This window comes from Giraffa tippelskirchi, chromosome 10 (assembly GCF_054371585.1).
Source record: "Giraffa tippelskirchi isolate mGirTip1 chromosome 10, T2T-mGirTip1v1.2.pri, whole genome shotgun sequence".
NCBI classification, from domain to species: domain Eukaryota; kingdom Metazoa; phylum Chordata; class Mammalia; order Artiodactyla; family Giraffidae; genus Giraffa; species Giraffa tippelskirchi.
The window spans coordinates 92,789,760-92,806,520 of record NC_137284.1 but is presented as its reverse complement, the minus strand read 5'-3'; the positions used below and the strand labels follow the sequence as shown (position 1 = coordinate 92,806,520).

Sequence of the window (16,761 nt, the reverse complement as noted above, 5' to 3'; positions counted from 1 at the left end):
CTCACTTTACCCTCTCTGTTAGAGCACCTTTTTCCCGGGGCCTCTTGCTGCCTTTTCTCTTGGTTTGCTCTTTTATTTGATGAAGCGTTTTCTCCATTAGCTTCCTGTGAAAAGGGACATGGGAAGTCAATTTTTAGAATCCTTATACACCTGAAAATGTTTTTATTCTACTCTCCCACTTAATTGATCATCTCCCTGAATGTATAAATGGGTTGAAAACTATTTCCCTACAGAATTTTGAGAGCAGTTTTTCCATTGACTTTTGGCATCAAAGATTTTTATTGAGAAGTTCAATATCATTCTGATTCCATTTTTTATTTCTGAAGCATGGGGCTCTGAAAGTTCCCAGGGATCACCCTTGATATAGGTCTTTTTTCATTCATTGGACTGGGTACTCAGTAGATCCTTTAAATCTGGAAACACCTGTTTCTGGGATATTTTCTATTACATCCTAAATAATTTTATTCCCACTGTTAGCTTTATTCTCTTTAACCTCCTATTAGTTAGGTGTTGGACCTTTTGCCCTGATCTTTTCATTCTCTTACTCGTTTCTCCTGTTGTCTCTCAATCTCTTGTTCCACTGTCTAAAAAACTTTTTTTTTACTTTACCTTTAAAACTGCATATTAAATAATTTATGATTTGCTTGTTAAATTTTAGGATCTGGTTCTGATTTTTTACTTTTTCTTTCTTTTTTTGATGGCACCATGTGACATGCAGGACCCTAGTTCCTTGACTAGGGGAACCTTGCCCTCTCCAATGGAAGTGTGGATTCTTAACCATTGGACTGCCAAGGAAGTCACCAGGATCCAATTCTTTTTATCTGATTGCTTCTTATAATATTCTACAAGATACCATCTTTTGCAGAAGTAATACCATTCTAATATCTCTGAAGATAGACTTCTTAGTTTTCTTTCTTTTCCTCCCTTATCTTCACTTCCCCCAGGTTTGTTTCATGTATGTGTTTATGTGTTCGATGTTTGGTTGGTCAGCCTAATGTTGGAGATTGTTTCAGGAATGTTTGGTGATTTCTAACCATTCATTTTAAAAGAAAGACTCTAATAAGCTGATTGGAGGTCTTTGTGTGGGACTGTCAACCATAAGGTCATCACATCACCAGTCAGCCTTTTGTTGATACTTAAGCGAAGTAGTAGTCCCTTTTCTCTGCAGCCATTAAGTTTCCCAAGGGAAGAATCCTGCCTGCTGATGTGCCAGGCAATAGGCATTCCGGGAGTGCCAGTTAAGGATCTGACCAGGGACAGCCCACAGTCCCCCTTTTTTCTAGCCCTGTGCTCCCTCCTAGTCTCTGCTGGTGGCCCCGTGTCTGGAATCTCAGTTCATGTTCTCTGTTTGAGAGTTGATTGCGGGGGACCGGGCAGGTGGGGCAGTGCTAAGTCATCTGGCTATGTGAGGTAACAATGATGACCTGTGGGTCCAACAAGCAAATACCAAGCCTTTCAGCTCTCCTGCTGTGTTTAGTCCTCACCTCATCTGTGACTTTTACAGCTCTAGCTGCTCATGGTGCCCTGCTTATCGGGGTTCTGTGGTAGGTCAGCCCCTTTCCCATCAGTTAACATTCTCCAGCTACAGTCTGTCTCCTAAAAACAGGTTAAAATCTCTTGTTCACACTTGTTGGGACACTTCAAGTGCGAGTAACAAAGAACCTTGCTTACTAACCACTTCAGTAATTAGGAAATTTCTTACTGCTGGTGACAGGAAGTCCAGAGGTGAAAGGGCCAGTCCCAGAGATCAGGGCTTGGCTGTCTTTCTCTGCCCTTTTATTCCACCCTCTTCAGTCTTTTGGCTCCATCTTCAAAGTCTGTAGCAAGATGGCTGCAGCACATCCAGAAGAAACAAGGTCCAGATGAAGATGGAAAGCAGCTTTTCTTTACAAAGAAAAATCTTTTTTAGTGGCATTAAGGACCTTGTGGTGCGGTCATCACTACCATGCATCTCCAGAACTTTTTCATCATTCAATCCTGAAACTCTGTACCGTTAAACACTTAAGTCCGCATTCCCAGCACCTGGTATAACCACTGTTCTACTTTCTGCCTCTGAATTTCACTGTTCTAGATACTTTGTTTAAATGGAGTCATACAATAGTTGTCCTTTGTGACAGGCTTATTTCACTTAGTGTAATGTCTTCAAGGTTCATCCATGCTGTAGCATATGCCAGAATTTCCTTCCCTTTTGAGACTTAACTAATATTCCATTATGTGGATATACCATGTTTTATTTATCTGTTCATCTATCAATTTTTTTTCCACCTTTGTGTCTTTGTTTTTATGTGAGTGTGCTTTGGGGATCTGGTTTGAACTCAGGTATTTGACACCTAGAAAGATTTCAAAACAACAAAGTGTCCAAGGTGAAAATGAGGGAGAGAAGAGAGGTATATGAGTAAAAGCCCCTTCATGTTACTTGATGGGGCAGCTTTCAAAGCAGAATGCAGAAAACCTGTCTTTTTTTTTTTGAAGATCCTGAGGATTTCCCTGGCAGTCCATTGGTTAAGACTTTACCTTCCAGTGCAGGGACTGTGGGTTCAATCCCTGGTCATGCTGGAGCTAAGATTCCCATCCACCTGCCTCACAGCCAAAAAACCAAAACATAAAACAGAAGCAATATTGTAACAAATTCAGTAAAGTCTTTAAAAATGGTCCACATCAAAAAAAAAAAAATCCTGATTTTTTGGTTTTCTCTAAAACCTTTTTCTCCCTGACTTTCTCTCTGGTCATTCAAAACAACTAACAACTAGCTTTGACCATACTTCTGACTCTTCTCCTGATGCGGAGGTGTGTTTTCTTTTGTTTTTCACTGCTTAGAAAGCCTTGGTACTGCCTCTTACTGTGACACTGCTTTTCTATAAGCTTAGCCATGACTGGGATGAGATCTGTTGGATTGTTTATACACATGGAATTCATTCACTCCTTCATTGAGAAACATATTTCTTCAACACCTACTGTTGAGTCAGCCATGCCAATCTGTGGGTCTAGTGGCTTGTCAAAAATTAAATGGAAACATTCAGCCTCAGAAGATACAATTAAACTACATGTGACTTGATATTAAGAAACAGGCTTGGCTTCGGGGTGGGGAAATTGTGATCCCATCTGGGACGAAACATTTTTTCATTGTAGGTATGGTAACAGTGTCATAAAGTCATAGTTCAGTAGCTCTGTTTGTAAGGCTGTCTTTTGTCATCACTGACATTTTGTTGACTGATTTGAGGTTGTTTATCTGGTTGATCTTCCCATCAGGGTCTGCTTTCAGAGAGAAGCAACTACAGGGCAACTGTAAATTCCTTACATGCAAATGAATGAATAGTTGTAACTGAATTCATAGATGACTAGTTTTAAGTTGAATTAATTCTCTGCCACATGAGTTTGTTTTTTGTATTTTCTGTTCCGCTTACACTGTTGGAGTTTTCCCTGGTGCCCGCTTTCAGGCAGGGCAGAGTCTCAGCTCCACCCGATCGCATAGAGAGCTGGTCGCTGCCTCCCCTCTCAGCCTGAATTTTTCCCTTGTGCAGGTCTGTCATCGACCTGCCTTCCTTAATGTATCAGGAAGGCTAATTGATCTGATTCTGAGCTCCGTGAAACTGGGTGGGTCTGTTTCCCTCAGAAAAGTTTATTCTGTTTGCTTTCTCTTGCCCTTAGACCATCATCTGCAAATAGCATAAGCAGCAGCACGTCTTCAAATCACAGTGGCTACACTCCGGAACCCCCTCTGCCCCCAGTTGGAGGTGACCTCGCCAGCCGACTGTCGAGTGATGAAGGGGAGATGGACGGAACCGATGAATCCGAGAAGTTATTAGACTGTCATTTCTCCACCCACCACCCCAGACCTCTTGCGGTAGGCCTCCTTCTGTTTCCATCCAGGCATTTCTTTCTCCCTGTGCTTTGCGGTGTTTAGGGGACTACGTCCTCCGATAGCATCCTTCCTAAGCAGAGGCCTCCCAGGACGGTGTTTTTTGAAAGGGCTTTCCCTGAGGTCGAATGATTGCCTTAGAAGTGCTAGTGCTAAGTGCTAGTCGCTTCAGTCATGTCCGACTCTGTGCGACCCCACAGACGGCAGCCCACCAGGCTCCGCCGTCCCTGAGATTCTCCAGGCAAGAATACTGGAGTGGTTTGCCATTTCCTTCTTCAGTGCATGAAAGGGAAAACGGAAAGTGAAGTTGCTCAGTCGTGTCCGACTCTTAGCGACCCCATTGACTGTAGCCTACCAGGCTCCTCCATCCATGGGATTTTCCAGGCAAGAGTACTGGAGTGGGGTGCCATTGCCTTCTCTGGATTGCCTTAGAAATCCCCTTGCAAATCACAGAAGGAAAGGTAAGGGCACCCAGCTGATCATAATCCTTTAAACACCTGAGTAATTTATGGTGCACCTTGAAGTGATAATGCTTGAGAAACAGTGTTCATAGAAGAGCACTGGGGAGCTGACCTTCCCGCTTTGCCCAGCTGAAAGGCAGCCTCTGATTTCAACAATCAGTCTAGCTAACCTGCTTTGGGAACCGTCTGTCTGAGCAATGTGCCAGGTGCCAGCCCTGGCTGGTTTTCTTCCCTGTTGGTTCTGAGTTTTATTGTTCTTAGTAGGTGTGACCATATGGCACAAAACTCTGTGTGTGTGTCTGTGTGTCTGTGTCTGTGTGTGTAGGAAAGAAGGAAGCATTTCATGTCAGCATGATAGCAGGTTAATGAAAAGGTCAGTTTCTCCCCCGTTCCTTGGAAGAGTCCACTTTAACAATTCAGAAGGTTATTGAAATCCAGGTGGGAGGTATGAGGAAGCATCAGCTGGAAGCTTGTTTGTGTTGGCCCTGTGAGCACTTAAAAAAGGAATGCCTGGTGCTACCATCAACAGAGCCGAATTCAGGGAGGCCAGAAACATGGGACCCCATAGCTGCTTTGCTCTGGTCCCAGTGTGAAGCCTTCAAGGTTAGCTCTGACTGTACTGAGATTGCATGGACTGTGTAGGTGTAATCAACCCTGCATCAAGAGAGGGACTCCCTCCCCACTTCTACCAGTGTGCTTCACCAACAGCTTAAGACTTAACCTCTCAGCTAGTACAGAAACAGGGACAGTTAGGAATGCTTCTGACTGCCAGTAATAGAAAACTCAACTTATACCGTATATGCTCATCAGCCATTTACTTGTCTTATATGAGAATTCTAGAGGTGAGTGGTTCCAGGCTTGTTTCTGCATCTCTTCGATGTCATATTGCTGAGGGAGAATTCCCCAACCCTTTTCACCTTTCATGCACGGTCTGGATATGTTGGCTCCAGCTCCAATGTCACATCCTCACCAAGTCGCATTCTACAAAGTGGGGAAAGGGACCAACGGGAAGGGAGTCTTCTTCTAAGATGCTCTTATGTCATTTCTTAGGGAAGATGATGTTCCTATGAGCCCTCCCAGCAGACCTTTCCTTCCATGCACCAGTAGTAGGTCACATGGCCACCCCTATACCAATCAGTGGCAGAGGATAGGCTTGTAGGAACACAGGATGGGGCTTCCTAGGTGGCTCCATGGTAAAAAAAATGCCTGCCAATGCAAGAAATGCGGGTTTGTTCCTTGGGTCAGGAAGATCCCCTGGAGAAGGAAATGTTAACCCATTCCAGTGTTTTTACCTGGAAAATCCCATGGACGGAGGAGCCTGGTGGGCTACAGTCCATGGGGTCGCAAAGAGTTGGACATGACTTAGCAACTAAAACAAAACACAGGATGAGACCAGCCACGATTCATCCCAAGGTTCTGGGAAGAAACCCACCTTCTCTGCTCACTGCTCCATGCCAGATATCAGAACAAAAGCATGGTTCTCTTAGCTAGGAAAAAACAGGGAGAGCTGGGGGTGAGATGGCAGTTGATGAGCTTGGCAAGTAGTAGGGTCTGCCACAGTGGCCTGTGCCGCAAGGAGCTACAGCCCTGCCTGGGGCACCATATGAGATTAAGAACAGGAGCCTCTGGGGCGCTGAGCCTTGCATCTCTATTGAACTAGAGACCTAGGTAGCACAGACAGATAAGAGGCCTCCAGCTTCCAAGTCTGAAAGTGAGACAGGGCTCTCTACCAGAAGGCCAGACTCTGGAGCACATCAAGATCTCTGTCCAAATGACACGCTGCCAAGCTACAGTGGATTAGCTCAACTCAGAGCCTGGCAGATTTGTGTGCCCTTCATGTTTTGCTGATTTAAATGGAAAGGCCATGGATTTGTTTCTTTGCTTTGTCCTTTCTTTCATGGCCAACTGATACATTAAATCAGTTTTTGTGATGAACCCTCGTTGGGGGTGTCTTTAGCAAGGAGACGAAGGAAGAAAAGATGTCTGGACCTGGACCGGTGCCTATATGCTGTTGGGGACCAGCTTCCATGTGGGAGAACTCCCTTTGTATGTTTTCTGGCTTGGCCAGTAAGCACTTAATGTGCGGAAAAGAGTTTTTCATCAGGAGTACCAGATTTGATGGGTGGCAAGATTTTAGTGCAACCCCCGCCCCCGACCCCCAAACATAAGCAGAAACAAAACAAAGGGAAGGTCTTGCATTTCCTCCTGAGAACTGTTCCAAAGACTGGTTCCAGGAAGCGTTTGTGGAATGAGTGCCAGCCCAGCACTGTGTCTGGGACGGAGGCCAGGGAGCTGCTGGGAGAGGCCTGGGGGAGGGAGAGGAGCTGCATTTGAGTTATAGAGTCACTTGTAAACTCGCCTGAGCTCTGACCAGCCAAATGTCACCTTCTTGCATTTCTGTCTGCTGGCCTTCTGGATGTCCTAACATCATCATCAAATGACATTTATTAACCATCTAACTGCTCATGTTTCAGCTCTGTGTTTAAAGTGTGAGTTCACTCTGAACACTCTGTAGGACCTTATCTCTATAGTCCATCCTTTAGCCTAAATCCCTACTAGCCTCATATTGAGGAGGAAGAAGAAGACAATGGGGGTCTCTGGCCTTTAGACACTTGCAGTCATCAAGACCGCCACAGAAGCATTCAGTGTCACGTAGAACAGCCACATAGCTGTTCCCAGGTGGAAGGTACTGAAGTGTGTATGGGGGTTTGTGGGAGTTCAGAGTGGCAAGGTAAGTCAGAGAAAGACGACTGGAAAGGGGGGTCTTCATTCAGGCCCTGAGGGAGGGGAGACCTGGACACAGCCCAGAGAAGAGGGGAGAAGCAGCAGGAGAGTGAGCTCAGCGGCAGTGGCTGTGTCCCAGGCAGCCTGGCAGTGCGGATGGGAGCAGAGATGAGGCTGACACCAGGAGACGAAGGGGTTCAGCCCCGCTGGAAGGGAAGTGGCTCTGGTGACCACAGATAGGAGAGGTATGACCTGTCAACAGGAGAACCTTAGAACCAGCTGTTGCCATTACTGTGATGGGAAGCAGGGAACCCCAGCTTCCTTGAGAAGATGGCTGATGTGACCAGCCCCTGGTGCTGAAAAATTGTCCTGGCTACTGTTGGTTTGTTTATTTTTTCAACTAAAAGTGCTGGCTCAGTCCCTGGGATAGAGAAGGTAACCCTCAGTGCCACAGACGGTTGAATGTCACTATTGTTGACTCACCCTGTGAGGTTCTGCAGAGAATCTGGGATCTCACACAGAAATATTTTTGGCTTTGGTACTATTTGCTTCTTTATTTTGAGGAAAACTATACCCCTGTGTGTTTTTATGTAAATGTTATTTGTCTCTCTGTGGCTTGTATTAGCTTATTAACCTGTAATTAAAGTTAAAATGTGCTTTTTTTCCCCCCTCACAGTTTTGCTCATTTGGGAGTCGCCTCATGGGACGAGGGTACTATGTGTTTGACAGAAGATGGGATCGTTTTCGATTCGCACTAAACTCCATGGTAGAAAAACACTTGAATTCACAGATGTGGAAGTAAGTGAGCAGTTTTTGTGCAATATGAGATTTGAGCTGCCCCACAACCCTCTGAACCCCAGTTTTCTAAATGAATGTCCCTAGTTGGCTTTTTATTGAATGAAATGATTCTAAAATCAGAATTCATGATTAATTCTTGAACGTCAGCCCCTCTTGGTGGCTTGCCTGTAGTTTTTCAGAGACAACCACGATGTGTGGTATGTTTTATCTTCTTTGGAGATAACTTTTGTGTTGGTTATCTTCTAACTAAATGGAAAGATATTAGATAAGACTTTGTTTATTTAACAGTGTTAAAGGGCCTTTTTGCCATGACTAATACTATCCAAAGATATTAAGAATATGCTTCTGTTTGTAATGTTAATGCTAGGTATTGATACTAAAACTTTCATGATGGTTATTGACCAATTTGTAATTGTTTAATGTCCTATGAAAAACTACACAACGTGGCCAACAGGGCAGATCCAGAATCATGTTACCAAGTTGGTTAAGCTTGTCTTTGGCCCTTCCCACATCCCTAGGACGCGCTCCTCACCTCTCTACATACGTCTCTCTACCCTAAACCGAACTTATGTCCCATTTCTCTATGGTCCTTTTATTCTCCAACACCTCTCGATGTATTTATATCTTAATAGATTCATAAAAAGGGAAAAAGCCTTCTTGACTTAGGGAAATGCAATGCTGTTGTACAGAGTGACATGCTAGGTCCTCTCAAAGCACAGCACCTAAGGAACTGCCATTCTGGACACTTGGTAATGCCAGGCTGACCCCCTGGCGATCTCCAGCCCCCCCCACTCCTGCAAAGGTGAGCTTTTAAGATCTCATAATCTGTAGAATCGTGGATCCCTCAGCTTTAGGCCCAAGCTCTAGGTCCAGGAAAGCCAACATCGAACCCCTCAGCCTGCCCAGCGAAGCCCAGGAAAGGCCGGGAAGGCATTCCTGAGAAACAGTACTAGGTACTAGGGTAGGATGGGAAGTGCATTCGAAACCTGCCTGCTCCCAGGTCGCCTCCTCTCTCCCAGACGGTGATGGCCCCTCAGCCCCTATTCCCCATGATGCCCTGAGAGCTTCCAGAACTTCTAGAAGCAAGCCCCACCGAGTGTGCTGTAAGCTCTCCAAGCAGACTTAGGATGAAACACTGACACTTCTTGTGAAGTAGGAAAGGGCCACAAGAGAAGCTTATGGTTTCTTCTCACTTAAGTGACTGCCCAGTGTGTCTCAAGGGCACCCGTTTTCTACCTGTGTCCTTTCTGAGTGGCACACGATAGGCTGCATGCGGGGTTCCCGTATTCCTGGTGTCGGGTGACTGAACCCTGTGCGCGGGTCCCCCAGCATGGCGGCTGGCCCTGGTGACCCACAGCTCTGTGCTCTCCTGTGTTGTGGAAGTGTTAATCCTGGACACGTGGAAGGAATGTGTTGATCTGTATTTCGCTGCCTGGTGTCCTGTCAGCTCAAGTCCATATTCCTTTCCTCCTCAGGCACAGAAACCCGAGCCACAGGGCATCAGGTCCCTCCCCCCTTTTCAGGACTTGCCTAACAAATCTGCTGTCACTGAGCAACATTGGGGCTGCCTGGGTGTCAACTCTGGAGAGCGTAGCACCCCGCTGCCCTCTCAACCTCGCTGCCCAAACCCCAGGCCCCGACGGGCCCGAACCTGGAGGGATGGCAGCCGATGGGGGCGTGGAAGACATTAGGAAGAAAAGGAACGGCCAAGACTCTTTTTTCTTTAACAAGCATTTAACTCTGCATCAGGAGACGCCAACACAGTATTCTCTTTCAGCCAGGTCAGCATCTGGATCTCCGTGCCAGCCGGCAGGGGAGGATGGGCACTGTAATTTATTCGCATCTGGGGGCTTTTGTATGGGACTTCCCTAGGCCAGCGTGCAAAGCTGCAACTGGGACACAGCCCACCAAGCTGAAATCCACTGCCATTTGGCACCTGAAAAGCACATGAACTGTCTAGCATGGGGGAAGGGGTTCCTGGGGACAGTGAGCTGCCACATGCCCCTCACCCTGCTTCACCCCCTGCCCCTTCGCCCCTCCTGCCTCTGCTACCCACTTAAGATGAGTGGGGAGAGGAAGGGAAGAGGTAGAAAGTATGCAGAAAAATAGCGCCCATCCCAGTGCTGAGTGTCAGCCAGAGCAGGCTGAGGACTTCAGCTCTGGTCAGCACAGGCTGAAACCTGAGTATAGACTCTGTAATGGAGAAATACCAGATCAGGACGCTCAGATGGATCCTGCTTATGGTCATCGATTGGGGCCCTCTCTAAATGAGCCATCTGGTATTTGTAAATAACTTTTTATTACAAGTAACTGCCAGAACTCTGCCCATATGGACTCCTACCCATATTTTAGCTGGTACAAAACTTGAGTGAAGGAAAGATTGAGTGGGATGCCTGGAGAACCACAGGAGGCAGCAGCCAGCAGAGACGATGTGGTGTGCGGACATTGCACCCTCTGAGAAATGGGCCCTGGTGCTGTTAGAGAAGGGTGGTGCAGTGCCAGACAGTTCTAAGGGTGTGTTTAGGCCTTTCTCATCTGATTTATGGGAGTCCTTGGCTGGCATGCTTTGTTGTATTGCTGCTGAGAATTCATCCGCTCACCCATCCACCACCCACCCATCCATCCATTCATTCAGTCATTCATTCATTGCAACAAGTACTATTAATGGAGCCCTTGTTTAGTGTTGACAGCATCTTTTACCCTCTTTAGGCTTGAGAGAAAATAGATTTTTCAAACACCATTATGGCCACGCTGAGTTTGGCAACATTTTTCTCCTATATTTGATCTCAGTCAGATGTTTTCAAGGACACTGCGCTTGTGTATTCAAGGATCCCCCTGGATTCCACCCTAGAGATGGAAGCCATGGGCCTCACCAAATTGCAGGCAGAAAACAGAATCCTTGGAGAGAGGAGGGCTAGGAGAGGCATGTCCTCTCCAGCAGGGCCTCTTTCCAGAGTTCCCTGCCTTGTCCTGCTGCTGAAGGGAGGCACTGTCTCACACCTGCCTGCCTTCGAGTGCTGCTTTCCAAGAGGCAGAGCTAGTTCCTAATTTCTGGGGAGCCCCAGCTACATGGAAAATGACTCCCAATGGAAACAGGGAGGGGTGAGCAAGGTGAGAAACAGGAAAGAACCTGTTTGAAAATATGCACCTGGCTCCTGAGATCAGTATCCTCTCTCCTGAGGTCTGTATCCGTTCCTGAAAAGTCAGGGACATAGTCATCCCGAGACCCCAGGCTCCTCCCGGTCCCCAGAGAAGAAGCAACATGAACCAAGGCCACAGCTTGGAAGCAGAAGCTATTTCCATCATGAGTCAAAAGATGGAGTTTGAAGGGGGACTCCCAGGGCGACCCTCTACCTGGTGCTGGCCTGGGCTCCACAGAGGGTAGGAGGCAGAGAGTTTTTTCCCAGGCACCCCCACCCCAGCTTTCAGGAAGGACCCCCCCATTCATGTGTTCTCCTGCATTTACCTTCAGAACAAACTAGAAATTCCTGATCCCCTTCTCTGGATCTATGAGAGTTCCTCTACCTTCCCCACTTCTTAACCTGGGGACGGGAAGACCTGCTGAAGAACAGCCATACTCCAGTGACAGCTCCTGAGTGAGTGGGGAGGCAGAGCAAGGTGAAGAGGAACAAATGTAGAAGTGCCTCTCTACAGGGTAACCGGAGACTGCAAAGAGCACATGCGGGGGCAGACTGGCCTGTGAGGAGAGGGGTGACCCCAGTCAAGAGCAGGGTGTGGAGGTGGGGGGGGCAGAGGCTGCAGGGGCATGGGGGGATGTTCTGGCCCCCACGTGCAGGTGGCACAGCCCCGTCCTCACCCTTCTCCAAGCCAGGACCTAAGTGTGAAATGACCACCTCTCATGAAAAATCACCTTCATCACTGCCAGGGGCAAGAAAGCAGGGGGATACTGTTGGGTTGATTTCTATTCTAATTAACATTTGCCTTTTGTTCGGGAACCCAAATCAGCCATTATCCAATAGCCAAGCATGGAGAAAAGGATCTGAAAACCTGAAAGTGATTAAAACTAGTTTGCCGGATGTTGCAATGGGGGGAAGCCATAGGGAAGGGCCATAAATCAGATTTTGCCATCCTTCAAGGCTTCATTTTCCATAGTCTGGTTTCCACCAGGGTTTTCTCTGTAGCCCTGATGCTCACACTTAATTGAGCTTCTGGAGCAATGCGAAACCTATTTCTCACTGTTTCTCTTTCACTCTTCTCTCACGTTTAGGAAGATCCCTCCTGCGGCAGATAGCCCCATGCCCTCGCCAGCAGCCCACCTCACCACCCCTGTTCCAGCATCCGTTTTACAGCCTTTCAGCAACCCCAGTGCTGTGTATCTTCCTTCAGCTCCCATCAGCTCGAGACTCACCTCTTCTTACATAATGACATCAGCCATGCTCTCAAATGCAGCTTTTGTGACATCGCCGGACCCGAGCGCCCTCATGTCACACACCACAGCTTTCCCTCATGTGGCCGCAACCCTCAGCATCATGGACTCAACCTTCAAGGCCCCACCCGCCGTGTCCCCGATACCAGCCGTCATCGCTTCCCCATCCCACAAGCCATCCAAAACCAAAACCAGCAAATCCTCAAAAGTCAAAGACCTGTCTGCCCGTAGCGACGAGTCTCCAAGTAACAAAAAGAGGAAGCCACAGTCTTCGACTTCCTCCTCTTCCTCCTCATTACCCCTGCAGACATCCCTCGCCTCCCCATTGTCAGGGCCCCACAAAAAGAACTGTGTTTTGAATGCCAGTTCTGCTTTGAACTCCTATCAGGCGGCCCCTCCCTATAACAGTCTGTCTGTGCACAACTCAAACAATGGGGTGAGCCCACTCAGTGCCAAACTGGAGCCCTCAGGACGGACCTCGCTGCCTGGCGGCCCCACGGACCTAGTGAGACACATGGGCTCTGGGGGCGGCAGCAGTGACTCCTGTCCCCTCTCTGTGCCCTCCCTTGCAGGGGACCTCTCTCTGGCCTCACACAATGCTGTGTCTTCTCTGCCCCTCTCTTTTGACAAATCAGAAGGAAAAAAGCGTAAGAACTCAAGTTCTAGTAGCAAAGCCTGTAAAATCACTAAAATGCCTGGAATGAATAGCGTTCACAGAAAGAACCCGCCCAGCCTTCTTGCTCCGGTGCCCGATCCCGTTAACAGCACCTCCTCTCGGCAGGTAAGGGACCCGTCCTTCCAGGAGCCTCCTGGCACTGCCCAGGGAGGGGGGTTGGGGAACCAGGCAGCACCCCCCCACTTAGCCACATGGTCCAAACAGGTGGTCCAGATAGGTAATACAAGCATGAGTCCCCTCCTTGATCTCCCTCTAGGTGATTCCATGCCCTGCTCTGAGAGAAATTTGTGTAACAAACACTTTCTACAGTACCCACTACGTGCTAGGTGCTGTTCTGAGTCCTATATGAGTATCACCTCATGGAATCCTCACAACAGTCCTGCACAGTTGATGCTGTTGTATTCACCACTTTACAGATGAGCAGACTATGGCACAGAGAGATTCTGAGCTCCCCACCTCACTCTATTGTCAGTCTGGATGATTTCACTGAAGAGTTCTGTTGCCAAGCAGTGTGATCTGTTGGCATCTCCATCTCCTTAGGAAGAACCCAGGGCCTAGCAGGTTACATGATGACCTGGGTCCCACCTGGGGGCGGTGCTATGCTTCTCCCTTTACAAGGCTCCCTACTCCTAAGATAACTCTTTACTTCCTGAAGTAACACTGCAGCTCACACCACCTGGCACAGAAGTGTTCAAGGCCACTATACACAGATGAGCGTGTCGTGAGGGAAGCTGGGGGAATGGGATGTGGTCCATGAAGAACACATGTTTTTTCCCTGGAGCCTTGTTCTCATCCTCAAGTCTTCCCCTTCCTCTCCAGCCGGGATTGCTGTTTAGGAAACCCTCCCACCCAACTCGGGTGTCATTTGTGTGCAGAGGAAGGAGCAGAGGTAGGGAGGGGCTGCCTGGGGTCTCTGTGAGTCCAGTGGGAGGGACCTCGCAGCACAGTGTGCATGGACTGTAGCAGCAGCCCCAGGCCGACAGAATTCAGTGGGCCCCATCCCTGTCTGGGAGTGAGGGCTTCGGAGGCATGAGAGGCAGTTGTTTAAAAGATGTTTTCATGGTTTTCATGATCTTTGTGTGAGACTTGTTAAAACCTCATGAAGAGAACCTCTTGAGGGGGATTCATAAAACACAAGTAAACATGCGAGAAAAGCCATTTTGGATCTCAAGGACCAGACAAGCTGCAACCCAAGGCCAAGTTTGCGAGGGGTACATAGGTCCTCTCATCAGGGCCCAGACAGTTGCACACATCTGCAGTTGCAGGGGTGCTGGGGAGAGGGACCAGCACCCACCAGGCACCCCCACCCTGAAACTAATAACTGCTCCTCCATGCCACCTCTAGGTCTCAGGATGGAGGGCAGATCCAGGGCTTGTTAAACTTGAATGTGCACATGAATCACCAGGGGATTCTCTATAATAAAGTGCACATTCTGAGTCAGCAGGTCTGGGGTGGAGCCTGAGAGTCTGCATTTCTAACAGACGCCAGGCAGTGCCACTGCACTGGTGTGCTGGCCACAAACTGAGCAGCAAGGCTATAGTGCCACCTGTTTTCAATGAAGTTCTAGCAGCTAACTGTTGCTTATGGCCTGGGCTCTTGTCCAAGCCCTTCATATATTAATTTAATCTTCATCTGTTATTACCCCCATTTTACAGATGAGTAAACCAAGGCACAGAAAGGTTAAGTAACGTGCCCAAAGTCACACAGTGAGTAAATTAGGGCTGGGATTTACACCCAGGCAGTTTGCCTCTGGAGTCTGGACTTTTCATCTCTGTCTCCATTGATGGAGTACCTCTGTCTTGAGTAAATGTGGCACTGTTGTTGATTCTTTGATGTGCAGGACCATATGAAATGTTTTGTAAGCATGCTGAATTAGTCAAAACCAGTGGTGAAAGGAGCAGACAAGCCTCCATCAGATAGAGTGCTCATCAGGAGGGAAATCAAAAAGAGTGGATGAATGTAATGGCTGCCTTGGAGCTAGTCAATGTTGGTTCTCTTTTGCAGCTGATATCTGGGTGCTTGTCACCAGGCCATTAAGAAAAGGCTTTGTCCAGGGTCACCACCGGTGATTTCCAAATGTTGGGGAAAGCCCTTCGGGAAGCCCTTGGGGACGAGTTAGGCCTTTGGGGAAATCTAAGTCCTTGGGGAAAACTTAGGCCTTTGGAATCTCTTAGGAGACTGCGCGAGACGTGGCATGAGGGTGAGAAATTCAAGGTAAAATATGCTTCGGGGACCAATAGAGGATCTATTTAATTGTATCTGGTAGTTGTAAGGCCCCAGAATTTGCCACGGAGATACTAAATTGAACAAAAAACAAGACGGCGAAGGAAAGGCAGGCGTCTATGAAAATACGAGTGGGGCGGAACTCCTCCCCTGAGGCCGCCGCCCACCGCGAGCACGACGGCCACGCCCACCCCGGGGGTGGGGCAAGTCCTAGGAAGGCCTGGGCTTAAGCTCTCACGGGCAGGCGAAGCTGGTGCCTCATGCCGCATTTCTTAACGACGTGGAGTGTGCTGGAAAAACTTAGAAAAGACGCAGGCATTCATTCTCAGCCAGTCCAAGGGAGTCTGGGCCTGAGACGAGATGGGTCAGGAACTGCAGTCACAGGTGGGAAAACTGGGCCTCTTCCAGAAAACTTGCAGCCTGCGCGTCTGGGAAACGGGAACGGCTTGAGAGCTCCCCTCAATTTTCCCTCTGGGATGAGAGGGGCGTGGTGGAGGCCCCCAGAAACATACCCATTTTCTCTGACGTTTAAGGTGGAAACACGAGTTCCACACCACAGGAGGAGAGCCAGCGAGGTACCGTGAAGCCTCCTCTCCCCTCGCGACTCATGGTATCCGGGAGTCTGTCCCAAGCTGACGCTCGTGTCTGAGGAAGGCTTCACTGGTGTCTTTCAGGTTGGGAAAAATAGCAGCCTAGCTTTGTCACAATCCAGTCCTTCAAGCATATCCAGCCCAGGACACAGCCGACCGGTAAGTTACTGGGGGGCAGAAGTTCATAAGAGTCTTCAGCAAGGTGGAAAGAACGTGGGCTTTTGGGTCAGACCCTGGTTCACATCTCATCTCCGGTTAAGAAAATGGCTGCCCGGAGTCTGAAACTAGGCCTTTTGGTAATTGGTTGTGTGCCCTTGGGCAAGTTACTTCATTTCTCTGTGCTTGAGTTTCCTCATCTGTAAGATGGGATCATTATGACCCCTATCTCATGCGGCTTTTGTGAGGATTAAATTTATTGACATAAAGCCTCTACAAAATGCCTGAGCCGTAACACACACAAATGCTAGCTTTTACTGTTAGCAGTTGCATGATATTGGGCAGATTACTTCTCTGAGTCGCAGGTTTTTCATCCGTTAAATGGCAAAATCGACACCTACCTTCTGAGGTCGCTGTGAAAGTTAAATAAGATGCTGTTGACTAACGGGCCTTGCTCTTGGCAGACATGGGTCAGCACTTTCTCGAGGCTTCTGGTGAGCTGTAGCTATCGTTCAGGATGTGGTTTCATGGTGGAACTGTTCAGGGTAGATTTAAGAGTTTTTTTATAAACTTGATGTATGTAAACAGAGTAGATGTGATTTTCTCCAGTGGAGTGTGTGCACGTCCTAGGGAGGCCAGGGAGGGTTGTATATGATGGGAAAAAATATGTGTATGGCTGTTACATTGTCTTAGAAGTGCCATATGTGTTATAGATACAAAATTACAGTGTTTTTCTGCACTTCTGCCTTTGGTGTTTCCCCACAAACCTTGGGTGGAGTGTGGGTGAAAGTTAATAGGGAACAATTTTGTATTCTCAGATCAGGGAGTGCATCTCCACCATTTTGAGTCACTTGTGGTGGGGTTTGCACTGAGTACCTGCAGCCCAT

The 16,761-nt window shown here is 48.0% G+C and overlaps 1 protein-coding gene across 15 annotated transcripts in view; it reads left to right on the top strand.

Annotated features, from left to right (window-relative positions):
* The window catches only part of ATXN7L1 (ataxin 7 like 1), a 255,418-nt gene that overhangs the window by 237,668 nt on the left and 989 nt on the right, over positions 1-16,761 (top strand). For 9 of the 15 annotated variants that reach the window (XM_081535891.1, XM_081535890.1, XM_081535896.1 and 6 more), the window contains 5 exons: positions 3,649-3,844; positions 7,721-7,842; positions 9,318-9,623; positions 12,071-13,010; positions 15,803-15,877. In XM_081535891.1, coding sequence (XP_081392017.1) covers positions 3,649-3,844; positions 7,721-7,842; positions 9,318-9,623; positions 12,071-13,010; positions 15,803-15,877 — 1,639 coding nt within the window. The remainder of the gene's footprint in view (positions 1-3,648; positions 3,845-7,720; positions 7,843-9,317; positions 9,624-12,070; positions 13,011-15,802; positions 15,878-16,761) is intronic. The other 6 variants (XM_081535893.1, XM_081535892.1, XM_081535901.1 and 3 more) reach the window with 1 other exon arrangement.